Source organism: Pistacia vera, unplaced genomic scaffold, assembly GCF_008641045.1.
Source record: "Pistacia vera cultivar Batoury unplaced genomic scaffold, PisVer_v2 Contig93, whole genome shotgun sequence".
NCBI classification, from domain to species: domain Eukaryota; kingdom Viridiplantae; phylum Streptophyta; class Magnoliopsida; order Sapindales; family Anacardiaceae; genus Pistacia; species Pistacia vera.
In genome coordinates, this window is record NW_022196812.1 from 758,712 (window position 1) to 771,819 (window position 13,108).

General features: G+C 34.3%; 1 protein-coding gene across 1 annotated transcript; it reads left to right on the forward strand.

The window, feature by feature from the left end:
* The first annotated feature begins 337 nt into the window (after positions 1-337).
* On the forward strand, positions 338-3,520 carry LOC116120298 (scarecrow-like protein 6). Its single transcript, XM_031406255.1, has one exon. The coding sequence runs from the start codon at positions 791-793 to the stop codon at positions 3,179-3,181; it is 2,391 nt and encodes a 796-aa protein (XP_031262115.1). The 5' UTR covers positions 338-790; the 3' UTR covers positions 3,182-3,520.
* The last annotated feature ends 9,588 nt before the right edge of the window (positions 3,521-13,108 follow it).

A 13,108-nucleotide genomic window follows, 5' to 3' on the forward strand; every position in this document is an offset into this window, starting at 1 on the left:
TCAAAAGTAAATTATAAATGAAATCTGAAAGCTTTGACTGTACCAGTTATAAGTTTGAATAAAACTGTGACAGGGACTATCATGTAATTGACTGGTGAGAGACTTGTGGCAGAAGATGGGGTGCCCAGTTTACCCTTCAAAAATAAGGAAAGGACAGTACAGTAATCACTCTGAGGGTGACAGAAGGAGAGAGAGATAAAATGATACAGTAGAAATAAAAATAGATAATGAAAAAAGATAAAATAATAAAAGAAATAGAGATAGGGACTTGAGAGAGAGAAATGGAGAAGAGAAGGGTACTTTTTTTTTTTTTTTTATAACTTTTTTATGATGCACGCATCCATGGAAGAACAGAGAATGGTGCAGAGCACTGCTTCGACATAAGAGTTGTAGAGGAGGAAGAAGAATAGTAAAGAAGAAGAAGAAGAAGAAACAATTATTCTAAAGTTTATTAACAACCACAAAGAAGTTGCTAAAGATAGAGATAGAAACATGGAGCTGCCATGGATTTGAAGGTAACATGGAGCTGAAGAGAAAGAGAAAGAACTGGTGGGTCTTAAGAAGAGTGAAAAAGGAGAACAGGTGTTTTGCTAAAATGGCATGGGTTTGCTCTTATTGAGGTAGAGTTGAGAAAGATTCATTCATCAACATTCTTGGCATGCAGGAACCAGTTTGTTTTTGGGTCTAACAAATCTTAGAGGAGCTAACTTATTGTATTCAAATGTTGGTCTTTTCTTGATCCTTCACAACCGATTTCTTTTAACTTTTCTTTAGCGAAATAGTTAATATTATGAGAGGTATATCCATACCTTTTCATCTACAAGAAAAAGGGGCGTTTGAAATCCAAGATTTCACTTCGATTTGCTCTCAAGACAAGTGGAAAAAGAAACAACCAGAAGAAGTGAATAGCAACAATAACAACAACAACAGCTTTTTCTCTTGCAGCAACAATAACGAACCAACTTCTGTTCTTCATATGAGAAGAAGCCAAAGTCCACCCACTTCTGCTTCCACTCTTTCATCCTCTCTCAACAACACCACCACCACCATCACCACCGCTGATAACGCAACTGCTATCCCACAAGGACCGGTGGCTTCTTTGGTAAATAATGAAAGAAAAGACGAGTGGGCAGCTGAGTTGCAACCGATTCCAAGCGGGTTGGAGGTGATTAACAACGGAGGTGAAAGATGCGGTCTTGGTTTGGAAGATTGGGAGAGCGTGTTATCCGAAACAAGTCAGGAACAGTCTATTTTGAGATGGATCGCCGGGGATGTGGACGACGCGTCGTTTGGACTAAAGCAGTTGTTGCAAAGTGGTGGGAATGGTCATAACCCTCTTGTTGATTTTGATGGCAATGCTGGTTGTAATTTGGGGATTATTGATCAAGCTTCAAATTTTGAGTCAATAGGCGGTGGCCTTGTATCTGGTAATGTTAGTGTCACTAATTTAGGTGCTTTTTCTGGTTCTGGGTTTGTGTCAAACAACAATGGGAATGGGAATGGGAATGGAAAGATTGCTGCTTCTTCTTCTGGATTGGTTAATCACAAGTTGGTTGGATTGCATAACAACAATTCTAATAATATGTCAAATGCAAATTTTGGTTCAATAGGTAACAACAATATGCCTATTGCTCCAGTTTCTTTTCCTCCTGGTGTGATTTACCAACGTTCCCTATCTCAAAACTTTGAAACTCCAGAAGAAAAGCCACAGATTCTCAATCCACAAATATTGATGAACCACCAACACCAACACCAACAGGTGCAGTCTCAAAATCCAAACTTTTTGTTGCCTATAACTTATCCTCCTCAACAACAAGAACACCACCACTTGCTTCAACCACAACCAAAGCGCCACAACTCTGGAGGAGCAAGTTTAGACCTTTCACCGCATCATGTTCCCAAACCACCCTTCTCTGATTCAGCCCATGAGTTGTTTCTCAGAAACCAACAACAACAGCAGCAGCAAATGGGGTTTTCTCAAAATGTGCAGTTTCTTCCTCATCATCTTCAACAAAAGCCTTTGATGGTGACAACAAAGCCGAAGGTTTTAGGAACAGGGAGTGAAGAAATGATTCGTCAACAACATGCTTTGCTCGACCAGCTCTATAAAGCTGCAGAGTTGGTAGGGACTGGGAATTTCTCACACGCGCAAGGGATATTGGCGCGGCTCAATCACCAGCTCTCTCCTGCAGGTAAGCCCTTTCAAAGGGCTGCTTTCTACTTCAAAGAGGCTCTGCAGTTGCTACTTCTCATCAACAACCCAGCCCCTCCACCACTTACCCCAACCCCTTTTGATGTTATTTTTAAAATGGGAGCTTATAAGGTGTTTTCTGAAGTGTCTCCTATTATTCAGTTTGTCAACTTTACTTGCAACCAGGCTCTTCTAGAGGCTCTTGATGATGCTGATAGAATCCACATTGTGGACTTTGATATTGGCTTTGGTGCTCAGTGGGCTTCATTTATGCAGGAGCTTCCGTTGAGGAGTAATAGGAGTTCTCCTTCATTGAAAATAACTGCTTTTGCTTCTCCTTCCACTCACCATCCTGTTGAGCTTGGGCTTATGCGTGACAATCTGACACAGTTTGCTAATGAAATTGGTATTAGTTTTGAGCTTGATGTGGTTAACTTTGATTCTTTGGATCATACCTCTTTTACACCGCCCATTTTTCGATCAAATGAAGATGAGGCAGTCGCTGTTAATTTTCCTATTTGGTCCTATTCGAATCAACCCTCTGCATTGCCCTCTCTCCTTCGCTTTCTGAAGCAGCTTTCACCAAAAATTGTGGTATCATCAGATAGAGGATGTGAAAGAAATGACCTATCTTTTCCAGATTATATTCTTCATGCCCTCCAGTCATACATAAACCTATTGGAATCGCTAGATGCTGCTAATGTGAATTCCGATGCTGTGAACAAGATCGAGAAGTTCCTTCTTCAGCCGAGGATTGAAAGTTCTGTATTGGGGCGGATCCGAGTCCCAGACAGAATGCCTGTGTGGAAAACACTCTTTGCCTCAGCTGGATTCTCCCCTGTCACATTCAGTAACTTCACTGAAACTCAGGCAGAATGTGTGGTGAAGAGGACTCCATTGAGGGGATTTCATGTTGAGAAGCGCCAGGCATCGCTTGTGCTATTTTGGCAACGCCGGGAGCTGATCTCAGCATCAGCTTGGAGGTGCTGAGGAGCATATGTTTGGCAAGCAGGGGGATTGTCTTTTAGCGAATCACAACCTACGAAGAGGTTCCAACTTGCTGCACTTCGATATTAAGTGAATAAATATATTTAACTGTGTTATTGGTACCTTGTTTATGGTTTAATCCTTGTGAATTCTTGTGCTTGTGAGTCTCCTCTGCTTGTTGTCTCCTTAGTCTATGTTCAAGACTCGAACTTCCAGTTATACAAAAAGCTGGAAAGTCTTAGTAGAGTCTTGTTTTCGACATGGATATTGCTGCAATAATATTTTGATGTTTTCAGTGTGAGAAGCTGCATTTTCTTCTGGTAATGGGGTGTTAGTTTATTGTAGAATGGACAACAAATCTGAACTATCAATGAATAGAACTTACCAGATTTTCAGTTTATGTTTTGTTGGACTTTTTGTTCTTCATGCTTATTTCATATGCAATTCTAGTTTCTTATTCCATATTCTGGTGGAATTTGTTTAACACGATACCTGTGTGTACGCTTGTTAAAATTGGAGACAAAATTCTTTTTTCAGAACCTAATAAGTTGGCTTGTATGTCCACTTGGAAAAGTTCCAGTAGTGCCAAGTGTTGATAAATATGGAGGTTTTAGATGGTAGGATGGTAAGAGCGAAGAATTGGCTGAAGCAAGCAAGGGATCAAGGACAATGTTTTCGAGGGTCAATTGACTTTGGCTTTTAACTGCATCCAGAATCACTATTCTGTTTTAGCAATCAAGTTATGTGCAATAGAGGCACATGTCTACTGGGCAGACTAGTGATCTCTTAGGATATTGCCGTCTTTGTGAAGATTTCTCCTTGTTTCAACATGAACTAGAAAATTATGAGGAGTTTTGAAATAGGTTTTTTAATCAGCACGAAAAACACAGATTGAATTTAAGGTATGATTCTTCTGTCTGTAAATATGGTATCAAAATGTTCCCTATGGTTTTACGAGGAAAAAGTTACATTTGCCGTATTGTTTGCAATCCAGCTAATTGTGGTTGATTTGATAAAATCTTTTTTGGTTCTAACCACAAGCATGTTTCGTGCATAAGTTATCCTGTCGTTTCTTACGGCTTAAGCATGTTTTCCTTTTGGACTTGCTACTCTTTGTGGTGCCCTCAAGTTGAATTAAATTGTGTTTGTCAATTTGTTGTTGGATGTCAAATTAGTGAAAATCTTGAATCAACAGTTGAAGTTTTCTGTTACTGTAACAATGATTTTCTGTAAGTAGGTGAGTAGGTTTATGTATGCTACTTAAATTCATTTCAATAGAGTAGTAGGTCCAGCAGTTTTCACTCTATTTACGATGAAAGTGATTTGCTTGTTACAGGCAGGCTACATATCTCTCATTTGGGCTGTTGCAACTGAGTTGCATACAGCTGCACTAACGTACAAATTAAAAAATCTTTAATAGTATAAAGTTAGGGTTTTGTATGATTTTGTTCTGTAGAAATTTGTTAAGTGCTTGCTATACTAATTGGTGCTTTCGCGATCGATGTATAATGCTGAGTTTACAAGGTTTTTGGTTTTGATTTGATTTAATTGTTACATATAAGTAATATTTAAGGGTACGACATCTCAAACAGAATGTTTTAAATCCAACCTAGCAAAGCAATCGGGTCCTGGGTTGACCAGTTTAACCGGTTTGATTGATGGGTCAAAATACCCCTAAAAATTACTGTAAGTCCCTATAGGTTTGAAATATTACAAAAACATTCCAAACACCACCGATGGCGTTGGCAAATAGGGCCTGTTTTTAGCGACGACAATACTCTCCATTACCATGAAAACACTTCCCTCAGTTTCTTGACTAAAACTCATCTCACCCCTCCCTTGTTCGCCTCCCTAATTGCCAGCAACAACATTGTTTTACGATTTCTCGTCGATTCACTCACTGAAAATCGCGTTGTAACTGACCCGGTGAAGGCTTCGGGTCTTGGTTAAACCGGTTGGGCTGTGTTCAAACACTTAAAAGATGGTGGTGTTGGAGTAAATATCTTCTATTAGGTCACCATGATGTAAGGCTACTGCATTGTTTAAACCATATGATGCATAATCTTCAGTTTGGTAAGACATGAATCTTTTACTAATTATTAAAGCATTTATGTTCGTTGTTTAGTTGAAAGCCGGTTAGATACATAACAGCAAGTAGTAGGATTAAAAATATTCCATGCAAACTCAAATATTAGGGGCATAATTCTCCATGGCTAGCTATGTTTTGTATTTCATTCGACAAATAGTTTAGGCATTGACATTAAGGTTTGGTGATGTCTAGATCTAGAATAAATTGACAAATTTTAAAAGTGTTTGTTGCAAGCACGGGAAGACAAAAACAAAAAAAAGACACCTAAGATTGGGTAATTTTGCAAGTCTCTTAACAATAATTCCAGCTCCATTAACATGGTTAGCTTGAATTATGTCTCATAAAATCTCTCTTTGCATGTACAACGCCAAACACGTAACGCGTCATTCTCCTTTACTTTTTTCAACTATTTTATTTATTTGGATGGCTTAGAGCTACCAATGCTTGTCTTATAGTACATTGAATTTGCAATTTTTATGATTACTTATTGGACATCTACTAATCTACCCACATGCCTTCAATTCTTTATTTCCATATTGTTTATGAAAAATAAATGTTTAGAGTTAAACAATTACTTTTAGAATAACACTACACTAATAACTCTTTCTCACAAATTTTCTCTTATAATCTTAACACAGTTTATAATTGGTCAGTTAACAATGAGTTTCATATGAGTCTCGCATAGATTCTACTAATTAATTACAAGATGATCAATTACAAACTATTACGTCAGTATTATAAGAAAGAATTATTGGTATAAGATTACTCTTACTTTTATTATATTCAGAAGAACATGCTGAGTATGGACAACGACAAAGATTAATCACAGCTTCTATTTTTTTTTATTTTAATTAAAATAATGCCACCAAACGTCGGTTTCGTTGAAAACGAACTTCTATAAAAATCCCTGCAAACAACCTTGATAAGCGTTAGAGATTTAATTATTTTATTTAATATGATAGCTTTTTGTACAATTAAGATGTTCCTTGTCCTACTTAGTTTTCTTGCTGGTGTAATCTATTATAATACTATGTATTATTTTATTAAAATAATATTTATGCAATTACTAACCTAAATTCACGCTATCTTTTGCTCCATTTTCTCTCTTCTTTGTGGGCCATATTTAAAAATTTCTTTTGTAGAAACTAAAATTATTTATCCAAATAAAAGTAAGGGAAATTATATTAAATAACCTATTTTTGGGTCTCAATTCAAAACTAGTATGTTTTTGAAAGTATCTCAAAACTTTAGCATACATTGTACCAAATTACCCTTTCTTAACTATAACCCAGAGTGATTGATAACCATGTATCAGTCAGCTAATAGAAATCGATAAACATCTACCAATGAATTGATAGAAGTTGATAGGGGTCTATTGGATAAAGTTCGCTTGGTTTTAAGACTATATCTTATGAAAACTAATGTAGATAGGTCTTAAAACAAAACAAACTCCTACTTAATATATTGGTTACTTCGAGTTTTTAGTTAAATAAAGGTAATTTGGTCTATTAGGTGTTGAAATTTTGAAATAGAATTGTTTTCTAAGAAACTTTTACAGAGGATTATTTCTCAACTAATTCCCAAAAAACAAGGTTATTTAAAATAATTTCCCTAAAAGCAAATATCAGCTACTTTTATGTAAAGTGCTTTTACAATTCAAAACAACTTTTTCCCAAAGAAAAAAAATACTTATCAAAAGCTTTTATAAAGAGGTAATATTATAGTTTTAATCTCTCCTTAAAAAGTTAAAAAAATTGTTGTATTGTACATACGTAGATGTGAGTGAGGACTGCGTGAAGCCCAATAGAAGAATGAGATGACCTTTCTTACAGTGAGGTTATAGAGGTCGGGGTGCGCAAGTGGTCCAGCCCAAATAATGGGTCTTGATCTTGATTTGATGACCATTAATGAGGGGACCATTTTTCATCATCCAAAAAAGGAAAGATTGGACAATAATTTACTAATCCTAAGTTTTCATACTTCAATTATGTACAGTAGCCAAACTCCACATCATCTTCTCTCCATTTGTCTTCTCTTCTCATCAATTTCACAAAAAACATTTTCAACTTCTCAATTTCAGATTTTTTAATACTTTTATGTATATTAAAAACCCTATTTGATTCTACATTAATATCACAAAAAAAATAAAAAATAAAGGCCACTTCAGCCAATAGAATCAAAAGTTTTGGCTGAATCTCTCTATGCACACATGTTTTAAAACACTGATTTTTTTTTTCCACATGTTGCATTTACAAGGTGCTATGTTTTTACTTTATAAAACTCATACTAATATCCAACCCGGTACATTTAAACAAACAAATTGAATAAACCATAATGTCAATGCTTTTTAGATAGATCATAGACGTGTTTTCAACAATGAGAGGATTCACTTAAAGGTATATGATTTGTTGAGTAAAAGAATTTGTAAAAAAAATATTTGCATGATTTTTTATGATCTAATTTACCCTTTTAAGTAATTCTAATTAAGGATAACATTGTAAATAGAAAATATTTAAAAAAAAAAATGAAATTTATTAGACGGCTAATAACATCCCTAATTATCACATTTATTTTTAGTATTTATAATCAACCCTAGAGATCAAGTCATACTATATTATTAATGAAATTTGATTGGTATGTGATTACTTGTATATAAGAATAGGTCATATTGTATTGTTCATGAATAATAAAAATTGACTTACAATCCAATTTTACAAATTTTTTCTCACAATTTCAATATGGCAGCTCGCAATTAGGCAGAGAGTTACTTGATCGTTAACTTCAAGATTCTGGGGACTAGTTAAGACGCGCGTAAACTAGTTCGGACAACCCCCGAATACAAAAAAAATAAAAAATCGTAAACTTATTTAACTAACTATTAATTAAATGGATAATATTGTAGACTTTTTTTAAGGTTCTTAAATTTATTATTCAAGTGTCAACTTTGGTATTTCTTTAAATAGACCCTCAAAGTTTGAGATTCTATTTGACAAAAAATGGAAAAATTATTATCTCAATAATAAATTTAAAAAACTTAAGTGTATTCTATGCTATTTTCCCATTAATTAAACCAAAGTTGTTTATATGTCATATGCCAGTTGAAATTAAAACCAACTTATGTTTTTTTTGCTGTCGACCATTTATTTTTTTATTTATTTTTGTCTTTTTTATTGAAAATTTATACACCCGAATGACCAAAAAGCAAAAAAACAAAACAGTATTTGCATGCAATTGCTGGTCTAAATGTGGGAAAAATTACTTCTGATTTGATGATGGTTGTTGAGGTGGGCCCTCTCCCATTGACCACTTGATCTTTGGATTTTTAATGTGCAATTCCATATCCATCATTACTCAATAGTCATTTTCTAAATATTTTTAGAACTTGGAACCAGAACCAAAAACTGAATATAGCCTTGACTTATTTTAAAATTCCAATCATGTTCAAAAACAATGATCAAGTGACTGTGACTCTTCTCGCTGTCCCATGCACAGCCCTGCGATGAGAGTGACTAGAGATCTTGACGGGGCCCAGTACCTGAGTGGTCCACATCAAGATCATGCCACGTTTCTGAGGGCAATGATGACATCTCGACAACGGAAAGCTTTGATATCACAGCCTGTAGCAACATCTTCTCCCCATTTTTTATTCTGACCCCTGAGTTATACGAAATTTTTGGTATGGAAATTACACAACTACCTCCCCTGTCATTTGCTTTTTGGGTTGAAACCGACTTTAGAGTTTAGACGGTCAAAATGATATTATTACCTTCAAAATAAACTTATAAAATTAAAAAGACCTAAAATTTTAAGAAACAAATAAAAAATTTATACTGAATTCATAAAGAAATTCAAAGAAGCAAAAATCATAAAAATTTTAGGAGTAATAATTGAAAACCTACTAAGTTCAAAAATTTCTTAAATTTTGTTTTTTAAATTTTTTTTCTAAGATTTCATATGTTTTAGGTTTTTTTTTTCTTTTAAATTTTTGGTGCTAACTCAAACAAATTTCAAAATCTTAATTTTTTTTTTCTTCAGGGGTGATTTAGTCATTGCACAACTCAAACATGGTTAATAGAAAATTAAGAGTAAAAAACATAGGGTCCGTTTGGTTCATTATTCTGATACTTTTTAGAATAATATTTTAAAAAAAGTTAAATTAAGCCGGTATTACGAAGTAAGATTTGAAAATTAACAAAAATACCCCAATGTTTGTTTATTTACCAAACACCCCTATAATAAAATATTAAAAATTAACAAAAACACCCCCAACCCACCCATTAAATACAGACAGCCGGCCACCACCGTTGGAGGGTTGCTATGGTGTTTTTGCAATTTCTAAAAAAAAAAATTTAGGGGTGTTTAGTTAAATTAACAAATTTAAGAGGATTTGAAAGAAATTGAATAATATTTTAAAAATAAGTCAATTTTACTGTTTAACTTTATTGGCAAGAGTGTAACAAACAGAGCTTAATCTCCCTAAAGTTTGATGTAATGACAAAAATGTACAGTATTATACATGTGTTAGTTTAATTTCCAAAATCTTAATGGATGTATGTAATCAAAATAAAGATAGTTTATTGAGTTAATTTTTCTAAATAATTATTAAGATATATTTAAATAAATGTTAAACAAATATTTAAAAAATATATCAGAACAACTTATATATATTTGATCCCCTATTAATTTAATTTAAATTATAATTAATAAGCTAAAAATAAAAAAAAACATTGGAGTTTCTAACAACTTTCGCATTATATAATTATCTACAATGGCCTACCGTAACAAATTGAGTATTATATATTGTGGATTGACTAAAGAAATAATCAACGTAATTGCTGGTTTATTTGTCTTAAAAATGATGAGGAAATGGATGTTTGAGAAACGAACAATGCATTTATTACGGGATTGATGATAGTAAATCCAAAATATTATTACAAAATCTTAATACATGAAAATAACATCAAACAGTTTTACGATCCACTTGTTAGGCACTTGTCAAACTCAGAATCCATGGTGATGCTGAACCTTCCCCAGGTAGACATAGAAGAGAGACATCAAGCTCTGGACACACAGCTTAAAGCTAACTTTTTTTTTTTTTTTTTCAAACTCCCATATCAAATTCCCCATCCAAAGTAAGTATAATCTAATTATAAACCACTTTTCTAATTTACTTTTGTCATGAAGAAGCCGCCTCCTACAATTGACGGACTCTGTTTTGGCGTTAATACAGCCCCTCCACAGCTCCACTACTTTCAGAAAGCCTCCACTACTTGCATAAACTATCACTCAAAACTCAATTACCCCCTATAGTTTTCAAATGTCAATTTTTGACCAATTATGATATTATTAATCAACTTGCCCCCAATAGTTTAAAAAATATATCAAGCAAAACAAAGATTATGTCCAATGTCCGATAAGGTATGAAGGGTAAAATAATTTTTTCAATCTTTTGTATTCTTTAACACTAATATCTTTTTTTCATCCCTATCCTCTATTTTGTTTTTCTTTTCTTCCCCGTCTCTTTCGTTTTCCACTCTTTCTCCCCACCTTCTTTCTTCTTCCTCTCTTTTTCTTCTTCTTCTTCTCTTTCTCATTCCTTTCTTGGCCACCATGAAAGGAGCTTGTGTGGCCACTATGAACTCCTCCCCTGGCCACCACATGCTCTTCCCTAGGCCACCAATCTACTCTTGTGGTGGTGAGTCATTTAAGATGGATTAGTTTTGTAATTATTGTTAAAAATTTGAAATAGAATAGAAATGATGGTTGTGAAACCCAAATATGGCAAATACTCCTAGAGGTGAGGTGAATAGGAGTTAATGAAAACAAATGTAGAATTAAAGACCACCAACCACACAAACTACAAGCAATTAATAACAATGAATATAAGCAAGTATAAACAATAAGTGTGCTGGGAATAATCAATGAGTAGAGAGAAGAGAAATGCTAGAGAGTTATAGTGGTTTGGAACTTTATCCACAAGCCTCCTACACCCACTTCTTCAAGGCAACCTCTTTGAAGTTCCACTAGAATTGGATTGCGCCCTTACACTAATTTAACAGGATTTAGCCTCTATGATAGTTTGACAGGATTTCGTCTCTAATTTTATTGGATTTCACCCAACAATATCAATGACAATATTTTGTGAATGATTTGCCTCTTCAAGCTAGACTTATACACACAATAAGAACAATTATAATTTCAAAGTTTTACAATTTATATAGGTACAAAAGAGAGTTAATGATTTGAATTTTGAGCTCAAGAGATTATCTAAGAATGTTCTTTGAATATTTTCTATTCTTTTTGCTTCTTCTTTCTATCTCTTTTGCAATAAATTGTTGTATTTATTGTCTCTTTCTACCTTTGATAAATTAGAGACGATGTTGCATTTAATGCACTTCTGAAAAGCTGCAGTACCCAGAGGAATGGTCATTCCACCATCGTGAACGACAATTCCTAACACAATGGATAGTTTTGCTCAGCTCTAGGTTTTATGGAATGATCGTTCCACCATCGCAGATGAGCATTCTACCATCGCGCATGGTCATTCCACCATATGGAACGGTCGTTCCATTTGACTCCTCAAAATCCATAAAAATTTCATAAGTATGCACGACTTCTTAGAACGTTTTCATTCTGCCAACGAATGATCTTTGGTTAGGAATGGTCATACGACGTGGTCATTCCGATTGTAACACTTGTTCTTCTAATTTGATCTTCAAGACTGATCTTTAAAACTTATCAAATGCGCAAAATTATTTGAATTTGAACATCTTGACTTTTGACTTGATTGGAACGGTCATGCAGCTTGGTCGTGCCACTTGGAGTGATTTGACATGATTTGGCAGAGACTGAACGATCTCCTAGAATGAGGTCGTTATGTGTGGAATGTTTATCTAGGTAGCTTATGAAATTAGGAACGGTCGTTTCTTCTTCTTGCACGGTCTTACCATTTGGAAAAACTACATTTTTGTTTGTTTTGGTTATGACTCTTGTCATACCTTTTCATATTTGTTAGATTTCAATCAACTTTTTGATTAGTTTTGACACATCAAAACATATGAAAGCTCCACAATCTCCCCTTTTTTGTTTTAAGACAAAACTAAACAAAAATTGAGTTTCACATGAAATATAAATCCATAAGCAACATGCCAAAAAGCAAAAATTGAAAAGCTACCCTTTAAAATATGCATATTCCACAAAAAAATAAAGTGAGCACAAATGCTCCCCCTTACACCCAGCATACTGCTAAACAAACACACAACCATTATTCTCCCATTTCAACGCAACATCACATATCAAGTATAATCACAACAAACATTTCAACTCAATTTCATCATTCTTTCGCCCCCTTCTTATCATTAATAAAAAAAAAAAATGTTATCAATTATTCATCAACATCAAGCAATAGAATCAATAACAAGAGTGATGAAAAGAAATTCATTTTAACAACATCAATAGATAATATGTGTCATATCATCATTCACAAAACAAAACACCAAAGTAAAAGAGAAGAAATCCAAGTTCAAGTGTCTTGATGGACACAAATGTATCCCTTGTGCAATAAGAAATCAAAATATAAAAAGACTTAAAAAAAGGAAAATTTTGGCTAAGGCTAAAGGGGTGGATGTGACAGAGAGGCTCGAAGGTTTCGAAGCTCATTGGTGATTTTGGATATCTGATTGCTCAAGAAGAGGAATTGATTTGTTATTGCATTACTCAACTGTTCAAACTTTGCGTCAAAGTGCGATGCAACTGTCTCAAATATCTCATCAGTTTGTCATGGAGGCATCAAACTTGACCCAGCCTCCATTCTTGTCCTCTTCCTAGTGTCGGATGTCGCT

Bases quoted from the DNA above. Each gene is read 5' to 3' on its own strand.
- LOC116120298 (XM_031406255.1), top strand. From the start codon at position 791: ATGAGAGGTATATCCATACCTTTTCATCTACAAGAAAAAGGGGCGTTT.